Source organism: Scyliorhinus torazame, chromosome 3 (assembly GCF_047496885.1).
Source record: "Scyliorhinus torazame isolate Kashiwa2021f chromosome 3, sScyTor2.1, whole genome shotgun sequence".
In the NCBI taxonomy this organism is placed as follows: domain Eukaryota; kingdom Metazoa; phylum Chordata; class Chondrichthyes; order Carcharhiniformes; family Scyliorhinidae; genus Scyliorhinus; species Scyliorhinus torazame.
The window spans coordinates 268102486-268123467 of NC_092709.1; the positions used below are offsets into that span (position 1 = coordinate 268102486).

A 20982-nucleotide genomic window follows, 5' to 3' on the forward strand; every position below is an offset into this window, starting at 1 on the left:
CTGTAGAAATTTGAAAAAATCCAATGCCACTAAATGGCATGAACACACTGTTCATTGAGATGGATATTATTTGTCAAACAGGTTAGTTTCGTGATGTGCAAATTCCAAACCATCCTGCTTTAAAAATTGTTTGTCTTGCAAAGCCTAAGGCTTTCCACGGCACTTTGAGGGTATTTAAATGAATAAGCGGAGCTCTAGTAATTTGCCATTGCACCCACACTAATCTGTTAAAACGTCCTCAATTCAAAATGGGAAAACAAAAGGCAATAATCAGGAAAATCGAAGATTCGTTCAGAATAAGAAATTTATTGGTCAGACAATGTCTTGCTGAATGTTTAGGAACATTGGTTCTTGTGGTGAGTATTTCATTATGTGATTTATCCATTATAACTGTCAAACACTTTGTGTACATGCAGCTGGCAGATCTTTTGCAAGTTATTATTTGATGCTGCTTGTTGCAGAGTAAAGATTATTATGAAAGGAAAATTAGAAAATAACGTGGAAATAATTTCAAATATTGAAATCAATGTTATTGTGGAACTTGTTCCGGTTTTTCAAATGCCCACAAGAAGCTTTTAGTTTTGAAAATGAATGAAGCAACTGTTTCTTTTTAAGGGAAACCTGACAAATTCTTTCTTAAAGTCTGATTATTTAATACTACCATCCCTTTCTTAGGTTTCCAGATTATTAACAATTTCTTCTTAAGAAAACTGCCTTATAAAATTTGCTCTCAGGTTTTGTACTTTGAAAATGTTTATTAAATTTTGCTCAGATTTGGAGTGGAGGGGAGTTGAATGCTCACAATGGCACGTTAGTTATATTTCAAATTGAAAGAAGATTTTTTTACTATTGAGCCGTGTGTGGAAAGATACAGGCTGTCGGTGATGGGAGAGCAGGTTTTGAATCGCCTTTATCTTACATTTGTGTATTTAAATAACATTCCATTTCAACTGTTTGAGAAAGGAATCAGTTTCCAAGGAAATGAGTTGACCTGTTGAAAAGTTTTGAAGTTATTCGCAAATATCACCATGCTGTGACTGCTCCTCAAAACTTTGCATGTCCTCAGGTTATGCGGCACCTCGGTTAATCCAATCTGAAACACATTTCGTTAAAATATGTCGCAGGCCTGTAAAATATTATCAGTCACCTTAATTCTTTAAAACAACGTCATAAGTTTTCACATACTTTGCAAAAACTTCCAGATTGTACAAGATCTGGAAATACTGTGAATTGTAAATGGAATATTGATGGACTTCATGAGGGCACAGACAGGCTGGTAGAAAGGGAAGGCTGAAGGTAGACAATGCAGGGAAGTGGTAAATGGTACACTTGATGTGAGCCTTTGAATTATGTCACCGGGGGGCAGCATATAGATGAGAAATAGGCAGGTGGGGGGGGGGGGGGGGGGTGACGACACAGATAGAACCTTGGGGACCACCAGAAGTGTGGGAGCAGGAAGGAAAGCCATTACAAGTCATATTCTGGCTACAATCATCAATCCTAAATATATAAAAATGGAATCAAGTCAAGGGATGATAGTGGAGAGGTGTTGGAGGAGGATGGTGCTGCGGTCAGCTGTGTCAAAGGCTGCAGAGAGCTCAAGAGCAGACTAGGAGAGATATTTGACATTTGTCACAGTTCAGAGAATATCATTTGCGACTTTTGATAAGAGTAGTGCGGCAGGAGTGGAAATCTGATTGGAGAGATTCCCTCCTAAAAAGATAAAGAAGCATTTCAGAGGCAACAGCATCATGTTTGAGGACTTTAGGGAGCAATGAAATGTTAGAGATGGAATGGTAGTTTGCAAGGATGATAGGGTCAGGATTATTTTTTTTTCTAAACGTCTGTTTATTGGAGTGTTTCAATTTTTACACAAATTTACAGAAAACAAGCTAAAGCAAAAAAAAGACAGCTACAGTGTCAATGTATAAACAGGTACAGGCCAAAAGAACAGTCATTACAGCGTTAGGAACAACAAGACCGGCTGAATCAGGGACAAAATCCCCAACAGTTTCCCCCTACTGATAAATGAGCATTCTGTACCCGAACAGGATACAGGCAACAATTTAGACCTACATCACACCCATAGCTTGTGCACGCGACTGAAAACAATACCCAAGAACCCCAGTACTAAGTGAAATTCGGCTAATTCTTAGTGTAATTTGAACTCTTCTCCAGATCCCAAGAGGGACAACCCCAACTGACACACTGCCTACCCCTAAAAATAGAAGATACTAAGGCCAAACACGCCACAAAGGTTCTGACAGCGGAAGAACGGGTCGAAAAGGAAGAACCAATTCGGGATAACTGACTGACTCCCCCTAAAGGAGAATTCGACAAACCCCAGCCCCCTACAGGATAAAACACAGTCTGCCTGGGCATGCAGAAGAATAAGGGCAGCCAAGAAAAGGATTTGATCTGACTATGGGGACCTTCCTCGAACATAGCGAGGACAAAACTAACCTTACCACCCATACCCACCGCCCCTCACTCCACTCAGGCTCTGCTCATCCTCTCCCCAAGGGTAAAGGGTAAAGAAACTGTGCACAAATCCAGCATCCTTATTAATTTAGGATAATGGATGGTGCAAGACATCATCCCCAAGAATTCGCTTCCTCTGCAAGCAGATAAAATAACAACATTAACAGACAGCATCATGATTAACAGGGAATAAAGACACGATAACAACTGAAGAGCGAGTTAGTCATTAGGATAAAAGATCACTCCATTGGCGCACAAAGAAAGTAGACATCGGGGATAAAGCAGGATCTATAATGGAGGGCATCCTTCAGGATCATCTAAGGATTTCAACAATCGGAACATGAGCTTCATTACTTCCAGCCTGCTGACCCGATGGGCTGAGGTAGTCAACAACCTGGGCTCCCAAAGTAGGTTGGGGGGAAACAACCCGGCCGCCTCAGGTAGTCCTCACCCCTCTTGACAGGAACACGACCACACACAACACGAGGTTAGATGGCCACCCCAACCCCAGGATTCGAATACAGGACTAATTGTGTTCCATCAAATTTAAGCTGCCCGCCCTCCAGATAGAGATTCCTGAAACATGGCAGCTAGTTCACAAAACTTGGCTGGGAACATCTCCATTATCTCACCGGGGACACCAATCTCAGCAGGGTTCCGAACTAGTTCCCTCTCATCAGCACCCCTCACGATGGACAACAGGCCATGCAGCAGGACCTCAAGTGTGTGGGGGTGGGCTTCCACCTAGGACAATGCAGCATGGTGGCACAGTGGTCAGCACTGCTGCCTCACAGTGCCAGGGACCTGGGTTCAATTCCCCTGGTGACTGTATGGAGTTTCTCCCCGTGTCTGCGTGCCCTCGGATGCTCCGGTTTCCTCCCACAGTCCAAAGATGTGCAGGTTTGGATTGGCCATGCAAAATTGGCCTTAGTATCCATGGATGTGCAGGTTAGGTTATGGGGATAGGGCAGAGTGGATGAGGGAGTGGGCCTAGGTAGGGTGCTCTTTCAGAGGGTTGGTGCAGACCCGATGGGCCGAATCGCCTCCTTCTGCACTACAGGGATTCTATGAGTGCTCTCTCTGTTGCAAGAACCAACTTATGTGCAGTCACTCCCTCATGAAGACTCTCAATTCCTGAAACTGGGTTTTGATGTCCCACACTGGTAGATCAAGCCATTCAGACGGATTAACTTCATCGCTAGTAGCCATCATCCACTGGTGAACACTGTACTATTGGGATGGGAATCCTCCCCAAAGTAGCTGCGTCACCAAAGACAGGGCTCCACCCCAACAAAGATTAAAGCCTTTCAACTCGGCCCAGTAAAACTGAAACACTGACCAAAGATTATTGGTACATTGCACTAACCATGCAGACCAAGAAAAGATAAAGAAAAAATGTGCGCAGGTTAGAGATAAAGATTGAAAGATGAGCAGAGCTGGAGCTCGTGAATATACAGCCACTCCCGCACTCACATCATGTGGTCTTCCTGATTTCTTTTGAAGGGAAATGTGATCACAGACGACCAACATCTGAGGAGAAAGAACAATAAAACTATCAGTTAAAAGGGGACTCGGAGGGGAAATTTGGTAGTCATCAGGTTAGTTGGAATAGGGTCAGGCGAACAAAATGTCAGTCAAATGAAAAGGATGAGCTTGGAAAGGCATGAGCGAATTAAGAGACAAACTAGAAAAACTTGCAAGTTCAAGGCTAGGGATGTGGGGATGTTCAGATAGGTGGGCTAATGGAAGGGAGGTACATGGCAGCATAAACTGATGCAATGTTCTCAGACAAAAGTGCGTGATAGAGGAGACAGAGGAGAGGGGTTTAGGGAGATGGTTCATAGCAGAGGAAAGGAGCCATTATCTTTGTGTTTCAGGGTGATCCTGAAATAGTGAGCAGTTTTAGCAAATGTGAGTAGACACCAATAGTGCTTTATTTAGTCCAGCCAGATCTGATGGTGGATGGTTAATCCAGTGTCCGCCATATCCATACACATCTGTGTCCCTTGGACTTAAAGGCATGGTAATGAGAGCTGTCCTGGGGTGGGGGGAAGGGTATGGCCAGAGTGAAGAAGAGAAATGGTTTCATTAAGGACTAGGACAGTAAAGAAGGAGGTGAGGGTGTGGTTGAGAAAATAAGTATCTCTGGAAATATTGTGGTGAATGGAGGGCGAAAGGCTAAACAGTTGGAATTTTTAAAGCACAATTGCAGGTGAATTGGATGATAGTTTTTATTCGAAGGACAGGCACAGAGGAATGTAGGGGGCGATTCTCCGAGCCCCGCGCTGGGCCGGCGAATCGCCGCAACTGCGCCCCGATGCTGGAGCGTGTTTCTCCGAGGTGCGGAGAATCGGCGCCATTTGCGCCGGCGCGTTTGGCGCGGCTCCGGCCACGGGCCGCTGGAATCGGCGGGGCCGCCGATTCTCCGGCCCGGATGGGCCGAGTGGCCGCCCCGATACGACAGAGTCCCGCCGGCGCCGTTCACCCCTGGTCGTTGCCGGCGGGAACTCTGCAGGAATGCTCGGGGGGGGCGGCCTGTCGTGGGGGTGGGGGGGGAGGGAAGCTCCTTCACCGGGGGGGGGGGCCTCCAATGGGGCCTGCCCCGCGATCGGGGCTCACCGATCGGTGGGCCGGCCTCTCCCCACCCCCCCCCGGACCTACTTCCTGGCGCGGCCGGCCCCTGAACACCGACCCCATGTTGGGTCGGGGCCGGCGTGCGTAAGCAGTTCCCCGCGCATGCGCAGGTTGGCACGGCCCAACTGCGCATGCACGGGTTGGCGTGGCGCCCTTTTGATGCCGCGTAAGGAGGCTGGAGTGGCGTGAACCGCTCCAGCGCCATGCTGGCCCTCTGTGGGGGCCAGAAAGGTCATGCCCGGGACCTGTCCGCGCCATCGTGAAACGCGCTGGCGTTCACGACAGCGCGAACACTTGGCCTCCATATCGGAGAATCGGCCCCGTAAGATATGGAAATTGGATGTGTTTGGAGTGTGGTGCAAGAAGGTGATCTGAGATAGCCTTATTTGTAATTGATATGATGAGACATGCAAGATCATTGAAATGACAAGGTCAAGTAGGTGTCTATTGTTTGGGAAGTTTACATGGAAGAAGAGATTTATGGAGGCTAAGAGGGCAGTGAACACTGAGAAGAGAGAGCATGATGAGTTGAGTTGGAGGTTGAAGTCACGAGGATGAGAAATGGTTTGGTGAAGATGCTAGATGCTGTGGGAGAAAAGTAGTGAGAAATTATTTATCCAATTTGGGATATAATCCAGGATTTTGTTCATGATTGATGAATCAGGTGATGGATTTGTCACAAGCACCCAGACTATTTCCACGATGCCCTAGATATCTTTGTAACTCTATCTCCCGAAAGGTATGGTTGTCCTAGTTGTAGGAGGTTTATGAGTGTTCCCTGTTGGTAACGTCACATATTTGATGCTCACTGTACATCACTACCCCAGGACAATAGTTGAATTAAAAGTAAGGGCTATTTTCTGGCAATTTCTCGGCAGGAGTAGGAAGTGTTTCGATTGGTAGATCAAATAAACAGTTAATGGCAAGAATATGTCACTGGAATATTTCCTATCGTGAATGTTCAGTGTCAGAAACACTTTGGAGGGCCTGGCATCCAATCACAGCAGCTGGTCGAATTTAAATTTGATTAATAAACCTGGACTAGAAAGGTAGTCTCAGTGATGGTTAGCATGATTGATTGTTGTAAAAACCCATCCAGTTGAATAATGCCTTTTAGGAAAGGAAATCTGAGGCGGGATTCTCCGGCCAGCGACACCAAAATTGCGTTCAGCGATTGGCCAGAGAATCCCTGTTTGTGCCGCAATTGGGGCCGATGCCACTTTTGCAATGCTCCGCCGCCTCAAAAACGTCACCTGAGGCCCTCCCCCGATGCTCCGCCTCCGATGGGCCGACTTCCCGACGGCGCGGGGCGCGTGTCCTCACAACGTTCGGGAACATCACGTGGCGGCTGTGGACGGAGTCCAACGTTGCCACAGTCGGGGAGGGGAGCCGTTCCGCTGGCAGGGGGGCTTTGGCGGGGGCTGGGGGCACTGGTAGGGGGTGGTCAGGGATGGCGAGGGATGTTACAGGGGGAGTGTTTTTGGCAGGCCGGGTCCGTGCACGGCCATGGATCCGGCAATTCTCCGGCTGTATCCAGAGGTAAAACTGACGGCTTTACGCTGCACGGCTGCTAGCCCCCTACTGGACGGAGGATCGGTGCGGGGGAGGTGCCATTTTTTCTGGCGTAAAACGCCACTGTCCCCACGCCGGAGTCACCACTTAGTCTGCAAATCGGAGAATCCAGCCCCTGTTCTTATCTGGTCTGACCTACATGTGACCCTATATGGCAAGCCACTCAGTTCTAGGCATTTAGGGATGAGTAACAAATGCTGGTGTCACCTACATCCTAGGAAAGGATACGTCAATCAAACGACCTAAATTATATTGCCAGGTAGCAGCATCCCCTCCTTCATATGCAAACATGTGAATGGAAGGCATGTCTGCCCTCTGGGGAAAGGAATTTGCAGACTAAAAACCCTCTGAGAGAAAAACAATTTCCTCATTTCCGTCTTAAATGGGAGACTCCTTTGGGTGGGTTTCTCCGTTCCGTGACACCCAGAGTGCGTTCCAAGATGGGACGGAGAATTGGGCATCGGGGGAAAATCAGGATTAGGCGCCCATCCGAATTCCATACTCCAACCTCCCACTGGCGGCATGAATGGGGTCCGCGATGCGGGGGGATGTAAAAAAATTATTTAGCGGGACTGGCGCCTATGTTCCGGCCTCCTGTGATTCTCCGGTCCCCGCAGCCAGGAAGCACATGGGCGCGGATGGCTTGTGGCCTCAGCAATTGTGAACCTGACATGGTGGACCACCGCGAGGTCCACCACGCCAGGGCCATGCTGCTCGAGATCATCCAAGCCCATCCGAGAGCCACCCCGCCCTCATCCCCCAACACTGCCTGCCCATGCTTCAACTAGCAGTCCCCCCCCCCCCCCCCCCCCCCATGTTCCCCCTGAGGCACCTATAATACGGGGACCTCCCATGAACTCCTGTAATAGGAAAAAGCCCCACAGAGACCTCTGTAAAGGCACTGTCAGGGTGCCCAGGTGGCAGTCAGGCTCACAGGGCACTGTCGAGGTGCCAGGCTTGCAGCGCCAAGGTGCCCGGGTGCTAGGTTGCCCGTGTCAGGGCCCAGGGTGCCCTGCCCTTAATGAGGTGGGGTGAGGGGGGGGCTCGAAGATCCCTTAACAAGTAAATTGGGGTGTTGAGGGGTGGGGAGGGGGTCCGTAAGCCATGGTGGATGGGCGAGAGCTTTCCCATTTTATATTCCATCTGCCAAATATTTTCCCACTCACTTAACCTACATACATCTGTTTGTGGACTCCTTATGTCCTCTTCATAACTTACACTCCATTTTATCTTTGTGTCATCAGCAAATGTATACATTCAGTCCCTTCATCCAATTCATAGATATAAAGTGTAAATAGTTGAGGCCTCAGGACTTGATCCCTGTGAAGAGGATGCAGAGATCCTTCAGTCTTATTTGGACAAGTTCAGTGAGTGGGAAATGAATGGCAGCTGCAGTATAATTTGGTAGCAAAAATGGGAAGGTGGGTTATTCTCTGATGGCCATAAATTAAGAGGGGGAATGTGTAACGATACCTGGGTGTCCTTGTACACCAGTTGTTGAAGGTAAGCATGTAGGTGCCGCAGGCGATAAAGAATGCAAATGGTATGTTGGCCTTCATAGTGAGAGGATTCAAATACAGGAGCAGGGATGTCTTGTTGCAATTATACAGGGCCTTGGTGAGGCCACACCTGGAATATTGTGCGCAGTTTCAGTCTCCTTATCTGAGGAAGGAGGTTCTTGAAATGGAGGCAGTGCAGAGAAGGTTTACCTGACTGATTCCTGGGTTGGCAGGGCTGACGTATGAGGAAAGATTGATGAAGTGCTGAATGGCCTCTTCTTCTTCTATTTTCTATGTTTCTATGTGACACTCCAGTAGCTAACTGAGTATCCTTACTCTCTGAGTCCTGTTAGTGCAACAATCTTCTGTTCATGATAATATGTTATCCACCTACATTATGAGTTCTTATATTGTGTAGTAACCTTTAATATGGCACTTCATCAAATGATTTTTAGAAATCCAACTACAGGTCCCCCTTCACCCACGTTACTTATTATTTCCTCAAAGAACTTTAATAAATAATTCAAACATGATTTCCCTTTCACAAACCATGCCTGATTGCATTAAGACTTTCTAAATGCCCTGCTATAACCTCCTTAACAATAGATTCCAGCATTTCTCCTATGACAGACATTAGGTTAACAAGCCTGTAGTTACCTGCTTTCTGTCTCCCACCTCCCATGAATAGAAAAGTTACATTCACTAATTTCCAATCATATGGGATCTTTCCAGAATCTGGGGAATTTTGGAAAATTAAAATAAATGCATCTAGTATTTCTGCAACTACTAATGTTAAGATCCTAGGGTGAAATCCATCAGCTCCTGGTGATGAGTCAGCCTTCAGGTCTCCCAGTTTTCTCAGAACCATTTCCCTGGTGATTGTAATTGTTTTATGTTCCTCTCTTAAGCATTGAATCTTGCATGATAATTAACTTATTAGAAATGTGGGTTTCAGTAATGCGCTTAGCGAGTTTGAGGTAGAGGTTTTTAATTCCCCTTCTGGACTTCCCTTGGTTGATGCTGAAAGACCTATGGTTGTTGCAATGCGCAGCAGTTGGACAGAATATCACGGCTGAAAGATTCTTAAGACATGCTTATTCAATTTTCCATTTCCCTATTCCTGCTTTATGGCTGAGAAACAGGTGGAGCACATGGAAGAATCTATCCAATTGTTAATGTAGCAGAGATTTTACTGATTTAGATTTTAAATATAAAGGAGTAAAGTTTCATCTTTAATACATGTGGAGCCAGTGACATTCTGGTTGCCATCCCGGAACATGTGACAGCAGCTATAGTGACATAGTGGTATTGTCGCTGGACTAGTAATCCAGAGAACCAGGATAATGATCTGAGAACCCAGGTTTGAATCCCACTTCAGCAAGTGGTGAATTTAAACCCAATAAAATATCTGGAATTAAAAGTCTAATGATGACCATGAAATCATTGTCGATTGTCGTAAAAAACCCAAATGGTCCACTAATGCCCTTTAGGGAAGGAAATCTGCCATCCTTACCTGGTCTGGCCTACATGTGACGCCAGCTCCACAGCAGTGTGGTTGACTCTTAAATGCCCTCTGAAATGGTCTAGTAAGCCACTCAGTTGTATTCAATCGCTACGAAAACACAAAAAAGGAATAAAACCGGACGGACCACCCAGCATCGAACCAGGCACCGGAAACAACAACGACAAATCCAGCCCTATTGACCCTGAAAAGTCCTCCTTACAAACATCTGGGGGCTTGTGCCAAAGTTGGGAGAGCTGTCTCACAGACTCGTCAAGCAACAGCCTGACATAGTCATACTCACAGAATCATATCTTACAGACAATGCCTCAGACACCACTGTCACCATTCCTGGGTATGTCCTGTCTCACCGACAGGACAGACCCAGCAGAGGTGGCAGCACAGTGGTATACACTCGGAAGGAAGTTGCCCTGGGAGTCCTCAACATCGTCTCATGGCTTCAGGTTAAACATGGGCAAGGAAACGTCCTGCTGATTACCACGTACCGGCCACCATCAGCTGATCAATCAGTATTCCTCCATGTTGAACACCACTTGGACGAAGCACTGAGGGTGGCAAGGGCTCAGAATTTGCTCTGGGTGGGGGACTTCAATGCCCATCACCAAGAGTGGCACGATAGTACCACCACAGACTGAGCTGGCCAGGTCTTAAGGACATAGCTGCTCGACTGGGACTGCAGCAGGTGGTGAGGGAACCAACAAGAGGGAAAAACATACTTGATGCATCTGTCCATGATAGTATCAGTAGAAGTGACCACCACACAGTCCTTGTGGCGACAAAGTCCCGTCTTCACATTGAGGATACCCTCCATCATGTTGTGTGGTACTACCACTGTGCTAAATGGGATAGACTTCGGACAGATCTAGCAACTCAAGACTGGGTATCCATGAGGCGCGGTGGGCCATCAGAAGCAGCAGAATTGTATTCAGCCGCAATCTGAAACCTCATGATCCAGCATATCCCCCACTCTACCATTATCACCAAGCCAGGGGACCAACCCTGGTTCAATGAAGAGTGCAGGAGAGCATGCCAGCAACAACAACAGGCATACCGAGAAATGAGGTGTCAACCTGGTGAAGCTACAACACAGAACTACTTGTGCACCAAACAGCATATACAGCATGTAATAGACAGATCTAAGCAGTTGTAGAACTAACGCATCAGATCTAAGCTCTGCAGTCCTGCCACATCCAGCCGTGAATGGTGGTGGACAATTAAACAACTCACTGGAGGAGGAGGTTCCACGAATATCCCCATCTCAATGATGGAGGAGCCCAGCAGATCTGTGCAAAAGACAAGGCTGAGGCATTCACAACAATCTTCAGCCAGAATGCCGAGTGGATGATCCATCTCGGTCTCCTCCGGAGGTCCCCAGTATTACAGATGTCAGTCTTCAGCCAATATGATTCACTCCACGTGATATCAAGAAATGGCTGAAAGCACTGGATACTGCAAAGGCTATTGGACCTGATAACATCCCAGCAATAGTACTGAAGACTCAGGTAATGAAACAGTCCACGTCCAAATGCAGCAAGGCCTGGATAATATCCTGGCTTGGGCTGACAAGTGGCAAGTTACATTTGTGCCACACAAGTGCCAGACAATGATCATCTCCTACAAGAGAGGATCTAACCACCTTCCCTTGACATTCAATGGCATTACCATCGCTGAATCCCCACAATCAACATCCTGGGGGTTACCGTTGATCAGAAACTGAACTGTACGAGACATATTAATACTGTGGCTACCAGGGCAAGTCAAAGGCTAGGAATCCTATGATGAGTAACTCACCTTTGACTCCCCAAAGCCTGTCCACCATCTACAAGGCACAAGTCAGGAGTGTAATGGAATACTCTCCACTTGCCTGGATGAATGCAGCTCCAACAGTACTCAAGAAGCTCAACACCATCCAGGACAAAGCAGTCCGCTTGATTGCCCCCCCTTCCACAAACATTCAAACCCTCCACCACAGTGGCAGCCGTGTGTACCATCTACAAGATGCACTACAGTAACTCACCAAGGTTTCTTAGACAGCACCTTCCAAACCCGTGACCACTACCATCTAGAAGGACAAGAGCAGCAGTTACCCAGGAACCCCACCACCTGGAGGTTCCCCTCCAAGTCACTCACCATCCTGACTTGGAAATGTATCACCGTTCCTTCACTGTCGCTGGGCCAATATCCTGGAACTCCCTCCCTAACAGCACTGTGGGTGTACCTACACCTCAAGGACTGCAGAGGTTCATGAAGGCAGCTCACCACCACCTTCTGAAGGGCAACTAGGGATGGGCAATAAATGCTGGCCTAACCAGCGACACCCACATTCTGTAAATGAATGCCAAAAATCTACACTACAAGCCCTCATTCATTAAAGTACAGCCTGTTGTCATGGAGGTGCGGGGTTTAGATTGGAGTCAGTTGTCTCTTCGAGCCTGGGATTGTGCTGCAAGTAGGCTCCGCCTATCTCCGTGGTGATATTTGATGTTTTCAATCACAGACCAATAGTCAAGAGAGAGAATTAGCAGACATGTATGATAGATGTGATATAAAGAATGAGGTTGCCTAGTGAGCTACAAAAGGCACCCTGCAGCACCCTTCTCAGGACCCAGCTGCTGTGAAATTCAGAGGCTCTTATTGGAATGAACTGTAACGATTCAGGTAACACATAGAAAAAGGACAAGGCTAGAAGTACAACTTCACACATGGCACACTAGTAGGGGGAAAGTATAGGCAGCAAGGCAGCACAGTGGTTAGCACAGTTGCTTCACAGCTCCAGGGTCCCAGGTTCGATTCTCGGCTTGGTTCACTGCCTGTGTGCAATCTGCACATTCTCCCAATGTCTGCATGGGTTTCCTCCGGGTGCTCCGGTTTCCTCCCACAGTCCAAAGATGTGCAGGTTAGGTGAATTGGCCATGCTAAATTGCCCTTAGTATCCAAAAAGGTTGGGCGGGGTTGCTGGGTTATGGGAATAGGGTGGAGGCATGGGCTTAAGTGGGCTGCTCTTTTCAAGGGCCGGTGCAGACTCAATGGGCCGAATGGCCTCTTTCTTCACTGTAAATTCTAGGATTCTAAGAATCACAAGGGTGCACACCCAGTATTGGCTTTCATTAAAATTGTCTTTTCACAAAGTTATTGCACAACTTGTTATCAGCAATGTTTGAGAATGCTTTCATTAGGTGATATGAATTGGTTCATGTGAGTTAACATGTAGAGAGAAGAGATTGTGGATAATAGACCTGTGTAGCTCTTTGCCACAGAAGGCTGTGGAGGCCAAATCACTGAGTGTCTTTAAGACAGAGATAGATAGGTTTTTCATTAATAAAGGGATCAGGGTTATGGGGAGAAGTCAGGAGAATGGGGATGAGGAAAATATCAGCCATGATTGAATGACAGACCAGACTCAGTGGACCAAATGGCCTAATTTTGCTCCTATGTCTTATGGTCTTATGGTCTTTCAGGGGCTGGTTTAGCACAGGGCTAAATCGCTGGCTTTGAAAGCAGACCAAGGCAGGCCAGCAGCACGGTTCAATTCCCATACCAGCCCTCCCTGAACAGGGGCCGGATGGAATGTGGTGACTAGGGGCTTTTCACAGTAACTTCATTTGAAGCTGACTTGTGACAATAAATGATTTTCATTTCATTTCATTTCAAATTCAGGCATCAGTGCTGTGAGTTATAAAAACAGAAAATGTTGGAAACACTCAGCAGGTCAGGCATAAGATCTAGGCTTAAAGGTTCTTTTGTTGGGCCAGGCTAATTCTGCTTTGTTGCTGTGTTGGAACACTCAGGAACTGCCCAAAGCTCCACTGGGAGATTTGACATGAAAGAAAATCTCAACCAATGAGGGATGATAACAGTTGAAACTGTGGTATAAGCTCCATCTCTTAATTTAGCCCAGGACTTTCCACTATTTAGAATGTACTTGCACAAACATGGAGCAGTAAAACCACTGTCATTATATTATATATCTAGTCCTCTTTTGACAGTAGCCATAAACATACCTGAAACCCATGATCTGCATGATCATGCTGGAAGGAGATGAATCGACAAAAAGGGAAATACAAGGAGCAAATGACAAAATAGAATGTATTTATCTTTGCCATTTCCTTTCCTTACAGTTATTTGGCTGTGGAGCAGTGGCACAAGTTACCCTCAGCAGAGGAACCCATGGACTGTTTTTGACTGTTAATTTTGCTTTTGGATTTGCAGTGATGCTGGGTGCACTAATAGCTGGCCAAGTGTCAGGTATAATCTCATTTATACATCTTTCTCTCTCTATATAGATATATTAATGTTTAAATAATATATATGCCATACTAAAGTACCATTGAAGACCTTGCACATGCTGATACAGGTAGAGCAACATTTTATCGAAAAATAACTACTTTTGGATCAGAGAAAATATTGCCATGGGATTAGTGACTGTGAACATTTGCTTCACTGAACTCTTTAGTGATGAACTGCCACACCTTATATATTTTCTCATTAATTCTTAACATTTCATATAAGAGTGGCTATCTGACCTCGTTAACCCTTTCTGTTAGTTAATGTCTTTTAAGATGTCACGGATCAATAATCCATCTTCCTAACATTACACTGCAAAACTAGGCAGAGGGCAACAGAGAATCTGGAGGAAGTGGCATGGAAGTCTTACTTTTCATTGGAATCCAGCCTGGACTAATGAGATGATGTCTAGCCCCTCTGTCGTGATCATAAGACAAACAAATTTCAACCGAGTTCTGTGAAAGTATTGGCAGGATACGGGGAAAGGACAGAGCGTGTCATCCATTGGATCACTCTTTGAATGGGCTGGCACTGGCACGCTGGGCTGAATGTCCTCCTGTGCTGTTCACTTGATGATTCTAGTGGCAGATGAACTGGGAAGCTTGGTGGAGGAGAAAGTCCTGTGAAAGGGTAGGAAATTGGATGGGATTCATTGTCTCAATAAGCATATGGGAGAGTGTGTGTTCAGGTAATTTCTGAGGTTTTAGCGTAGAAATTGATAAACATACACCTTTTTTCAGGAGTAAATGGCTCCAAGCATACCGATTAAGCAGTGGGACAATCTGTGACCAATTTGTGCAGACTTGGGTCCCAATTCAAAACGTGCGCTGCCTTTTTTTTTAGGTGTTACAGGCAGATAATCATGAGATCAGGAGAAACTCCGTGGAAATTCTACCTATCTTCCTGTACATGACAATTCTGTGCTAGACCTTCGCAGCATATGTGTAGGCTACTTCAGTATTACAAACCTACAACATTTACTTTGGATTATCCACCAAATAATCACCTTAAGTATTGTTTTCCCAACTGTGTCAGAAGCATATGGTCAATGTTTTTAAAGTACATCACACACTGGAATCCTTTGCACATGTTGAATGGTAATTGTATGACATATGGTACTGCTGTGTTTAGGTGCTATTAAACCGTAATTGACACCTGGAAGTACAGTTTTGATCAATATTCTGCTTCCTGCAGTATCATATATGTGGCTAGATAGGCAAACCAAGTGTATTGTTCAGTTAGGTACTCTTAATCAAGTAGAAAGCTATAGCTGCAGGGAAGGGAAGGAAGGAAAACAACAAAAAAATCTAAAATGCAGTCCTTAACATGATCAAGATGTTCCTGAAAATAAATCATGTTCCCCTATCATGGAACCTTAGAATCACAGAAGGAGGTCAAATGGCCCATCCTGCCTCTGCTGTCTCTTTAGGAGAGCTATCCAATTAGGCTCACTTTCCTGCTGTTTCCCCATAGCCCTGCACTTCTCTCCCTTTCAAGTATGAATCCAACGTTACGACTGAATCTGCTTCCACCAGTCTTTCAGGCAATGCATTTCAGATTACTATGACTTGCGTCAAACATAATTCTCCGTGTCTGTCTCTTTTTTCCAATGACTTTAAATCGGTTCCTGCTGACCCTTCTACTACTGGAAACAATTTCTCTTTCTTTACTCCATCAAAACCCTTCTTGATTTTGAAAGCCTATAGTAAATGTTACCTTCACCTTCTCTGTTACAAGGAGAACAACCCCAGTTTCTTCAGTCCCTCCATATAATTGAAGTCCTCCAGCCCAGGTACCATTCTAATAGATCTCTATCTGCTCTCTGAGGCCGTGACATCCTTCTTAAAATGTGGTGCCCAGAATCGGATACAATATTCCAACTGGGATCTAAGCAGCAATTTAGTGTTTTATGCAAATCAAACTTCGCACAGGCTTAATTTAAAAAAAAAGCCAAGTCAAAGGAAGAAATATTAGTGATGAGCAAAAGCTTGGTCAAAGAGAAGAGTTTTGAAGAAGGATTTTAAAGGAAGCGAGTGAGTTACAGTGGCAGAAAAGTAAATACCACAACTAAAAAAATGATGGAAAACATGACCACAGTGTAAATTACTTATAGGGGGTTGATGAAATTCTGCATAATTAATTGGCTGTGAAAATTAAGATTAATTCATAAAATGTTAGGTGGTAGAATGGACAGAGAGCGAGAGAGATGTAGACAAAGGTACAGATTCTGTTGGATAGGGTATGGCTAGTCGAATTCCCTAGGGTCATGGGTATTCTGTAAAGGAACAACTGGGATACTGTGCAGCTTTGGCTCTTCATTTTAATAACTCAGGATAAGGTGAAATACACCTTAATTAAATGGATATTCTCTCAAACTTGGTATTTTGAAGGGCACGTTAGATAATGGTATTGAAAAGAAAAAAGGTTTCTATAGATTATGTTGGCACACTGATGACATGAGACCAAGATCTCGAGTATTAGATTCAGAAAGGGTGAAATTTGAAAAAACATATTTATGCAAATGTTTTTGCCAAAAGTAGTAAACAATATTAAATTGATTGTAACCTTCAAAAAAGTATTGGGCTACTATATGGAAGAATATAAAATGGCAAGGGGAGAAATGAGGCACATTAGATTGGTTTGAGGAGTAAGCATGAAAATGCATTGCGTCAAAGCAGCCACAGAGTGGGGCCTAAAGGTAAGAACAGCTGACTGGATCCCTCTCTGTAAAATGTCTAGAGTTATAGAGACATAGAGTCGTACAGCACAGAAAAGGCCCTTCAGCCCATCGGGTCTGCACCAGCAATGCCTACCCCTTCTCCCAACCCCAGCCCCCTCACCCCCGACCTACCCACCCATCCCCTCCCACCCCCGCCCCCCTCATCCGGTGCCCTCAGTGATCCTCAATGTGCTTTGTCCTCCTAGCTCTACCGCTATATCTAGGTGTGTCCCCAGGATGCACATCAGAGGTGAAGGCAACCAGTTGCTTACCACATCCCTTGGCCTTTGAATCCCCCAGCGGGTGTCCTCTGGGGGCTCTGAGGCCAGAGGGCCACGGCTCACTTGTGGGCGGCACATGCACAGCCGTGCACATGTGCTGGCTGTGAGATGAGGCCTGATCAGAGGGTTGGAACTCGGGGGAGCTGGTGGCCACTGCCGGCACTTCATGGGGCAGGTCCAGATTGGCACCCAGAGCCCCCTCCTCCTATTTGGTGCCGATAGTGTCCTGCAGTTCGCCTTTGGACGGAGGGGCAGCTAGTTCGATCCCCGGCTGCCCATGCATCACCTGGCCTACCAGCCATGGCGGTTCCCTATGGTCCGCACCATTGTGTTGACACCCTCGTCGATGCTCCTCAGCAACTGGAGCATGCTCTGCAGTGCCTCGGCAATGCCCAACTTCGACTGGGACAAGCTCCCCAGCGCTCGGCATTGTCCATCTGAGAGCAGAACATGTCCCACAGACATGTTAGTATCTATTCACTTGTGCTGCCTGGTGTTGGTCGTTGATCTTTTTCCTGCACTGGAGGCCAGTCTTCCTGGTCACACTCCCGGCGCTCACAGACATGGCCATCTCGTCCCAGGCAGCACTGGTTTCCCTATGGCTGACTCTCTTGGACCCTCGGAGGAACAGGACATACCTCCTGGCCTCCACAGCATCTAGCAACCTTCCTAAGTCTGCGTCCCTGAATCTTTGGGCATGTCTCCTCAGCGCCATTGTTGCGAACTGGCTGGGCAAGTGCAGCTTAAGTGCTGCTCAACCTTGTTAGTGGGGGTCTGGCGAATGTTGTGCCAGCAAATCAACTCGTGAGCCTTCATTTGCGGCGAGAAGCCCATGAGGACCAATTAACGTTGAATAGCGTTGCCGGCCTCGCTGAGCTGAGCGCTGGGAAGTTCGTGGCAGATCCCGCTCACTACAAAACTTAGAAACCTTTCCGGTTTCCCTATCACTGACGTGAGAATCAGCGGTCTGTTATTCTCTGGCTTATCTCTACCATCCTTCTTGAAAAGTGAAACAACATTAACTGTTCTCCAGTCTTCTGGCACTTCTCCCGTGGACTGAGGGGAATTAAAAACTTGAGCAGAGCCCCTGCACTTCCCTGCCTCGCATCCCAAAGCAGCCTGGGATTCAATTCATCCAGGCCTGAGGATTTGTCTATTTTGAAGACTGTCCAAGCCTCCAATACCTCATCACTTCCTAAGTCAAAGTGCTCAAGGTCCTCACAATCCTAAGACCATAAGACATAGGAGCGGAAGTAAGGTCATTCGGCCCATCAAGTCCACTCCACCAGGCCTACCATTCCTGGGATCATCCGTGTGAATCTCCGCTGGACCCGCTCCAGTGCCAGTATGTCCTTCCTGAGGTGTGGGGCCCAAAATTGCTCACAGTATTCTAAATGGGGCCTAACTAGTGCTTTATAAAGCTTCAGAAGTACATCCCTGCTTTTATATTCCAAGCCTCTTGAGATAAATTACAACATTGCATTTGCTTTCTTAATTACGGACTCAACCTGCAAGTTACCTTTAGAGAATCCTGGACTAGGACTCCCAAGTCCCTTTGCACTTCAGCATTATGAATTTTGTCACCGTTTAGAAAATAGTCCATGCCTCTATTCTTTTTTCCAAAGTACAAGACCTCGCACTTGCCCACGTTGGATTTCATCAGCCATTTCTTGGACCACTCTCCTAAACTGTCTAAATCTTTCTGCAGCCTCCCTACCTCCTCAATACTACCTGCCCCTCCACCTATCTTTGTATCATCGGCAAACTTAGCCAGAATGCCCCCAGTCCAGTCATCTAGATCGTTAATATATAAAGAGAACAGCTGTGGCCCCAACTCTGAACCCTGCGGGACACCACTCGTCACCGGTTGCCATTGCGAAAAAGAACCTTTTATCCCAACTCTCTGCCTTCTGCCTGACAGCCAATCGTCAATCCATGTTAGTACCTTGCCTCGAATACCATGGGCCCTTATTTTACTCAGCAGTCTCCCATGAGGCACCTTATCAAAGGCCTTTTGGAAGTCAAGATAGATAACATCCATTGGCTCTCCTTGGTCTAACCTATTTGTTATCTCTTCAAAGAACTCTAATCCTGTACCTATGTCTTCCTCTTCCTGAGTGAAAACCGATAGGAAGTATTCATTTCACACCCTAGGCTTCACACACAGATTGCTCCCTTGGTCTCTAATGGGCCCTACTCTTTTCCTGGTTAACCTCTTGATGCGCTATCAATTACGACGAGACGAGAGTAGAATGTAATTGAGGCTTTATTACACAGAGATATGTGGCCTTCTACAGAAGCTGACGATTGGCTGTTCGGAGAGCACACACATTTATACTCCGCCTACTGGGCGGAGACAGCAGGCAGGGATCTACCCCCGTACCTGTAGTACAGGGGCCTTACCGTAAAACCCATATATATACAGTATAATAGATCAGTGGTGAGTACCACACCTCTTCCCCTTAATGTATTTATAGAGTATCTATGGATTCTGTCAATCTTATTCAGAAGTCCTTTTTCGTGCCCCCTTTTTGCTCTTCTAATTGCTTTCTTAAGTTCCCTTTTGCACTTCCTATATTCCTCTCGGGCACAGTTGAATGTGTCCCTTTGGACTTGCTGAAAGCCTTTCTATTCCTCCTAATTCAGTCCTGGATTGTCTTAGACATCCAGAGTTCCCAGAACTTATTGCTCCTACATTTCCCCCTAAATAGAACATGTTGGACCTGTACTCTCCCCATTTCCTTTTTGAATGCCCTCTGCTGCTCCGCTGTAGACTTTCCTGTAAGAAGCAGTTCCCAGTCAACTTGAGCCAGACCCTGCCTTATTTTAATAAAATCTGTCTTGCCCAAATCCAAAACTGTCTTTTGCACGTCATATTTTTCCTTATCGATAACAAACATGAACTGTACTGTGTTGTGGTTGCTATCACTAAAATACTCTCCCATTGCTACATTGCAGACTTGTCCGGTTTCGTCCCCCAGAGCCAGATCCAGCATGGCTGCATCACTTATTGGGTCTACTACATATTGATAGAAAAATATCGCCTGAATACATTTCAAGAAATTTGCCCTCTCTAAACCCTTTACACTATGACTATTTCAATTTATGTTGGGGAAGTTGAAATCCTCTAGTGTAATTACCCAATTATTATTCTTACACTATTGTCTATATATCTGCTCCCCTATTTCCCACGGATTCTATGGGGGCCTATAATACACTCCCAGTAATGTGGATGCCCCCTTTGTATTCCTAAGTTCTACCCTCATTTGAAGACCCTCTCAAGATATCATCCCTCCTCATTGCAGTAATTGATTCCTTAATTCATTGTACAACACAACCTCCCTTTTTACACCCTACTCTGTCTCACGTAAAGATTCTATACCCCGGAATGTTAAGTTGTCAGTCCTGCCCTTCCCTTAACTATGTCTCTGTGATGGCAATAATATCACAATTCCACGTGTCAATCCACACACCCTTAACTCATCAGTCCTATCTCTTACACTCCTCGAGTCCTGGGTTCTCTTTTATCCACTGTCCCAGAAGTATGTCCCTCACAGGTCTGATGCTCTCTGCTGCCCGAAGGTAGAAGAAGGTCTCGAGGCCCATGCTCTCTCTTATGGTGGGCGGGATTCTCTCACCCAGGGGCCGGGCCGGAGAATCACTGGGACAGGCGCGAATCTCGCCACACCAGGACCGGCGCGAATTGCGCCACGCCCGTCTGCCGATTCTCCGGATAGCGGAGAATCGCTGCCATTGGCGGCGGCATGGTTGGTACGGCGCTGGTCGGGGACCGCTCTACGGGGCACCCCACCGATTCTCGGCCTGGGATGGGCCGAGCGGTCACGCCAAAAATGCCGAGTCCTGCTCTTAGCCGGCGGGACCTCGGCGTGGATGCATCTGGGGGCCCCTATTGCCCTACGCCATGTTGTGTCGGGGCCGCGCGGAAAAGGAAGCCACTGTGCATGCGCAGATCCGCGGCGCCCATCTGAC

At 46.5% G+C, this 20982-nt stretch overlaps 1 protein-coding gene across 1 annotated transcript in view; it reads left to right on the forward strand.

Annotated features, from left to right (window-relative positions):
* The first annotated feature begins 184 nt into the window (after nucleotides 1-184).
* The window catches only part of LOC140409115 (aquaporin-3-like), a 32865-nt gene continuing 12067 nt past the window's right edge, over nucleotides 185-20982 (forward strand). The window contains exons 1-2 of the mRNA XM_072497232.1: nucleotides 185-356; nucleotides 13827-13953. Coding sequence (XP_072353333.1) covers nucleotides 249-356; nucleotides 13827-13953 — 235 coding nt within the window. The 5' untranslated portion in view covers nucleotides 185-248. The remainder of the gene's footprint in view (nucleotides 357-13826; nucleotides 13954-20982) is intronic.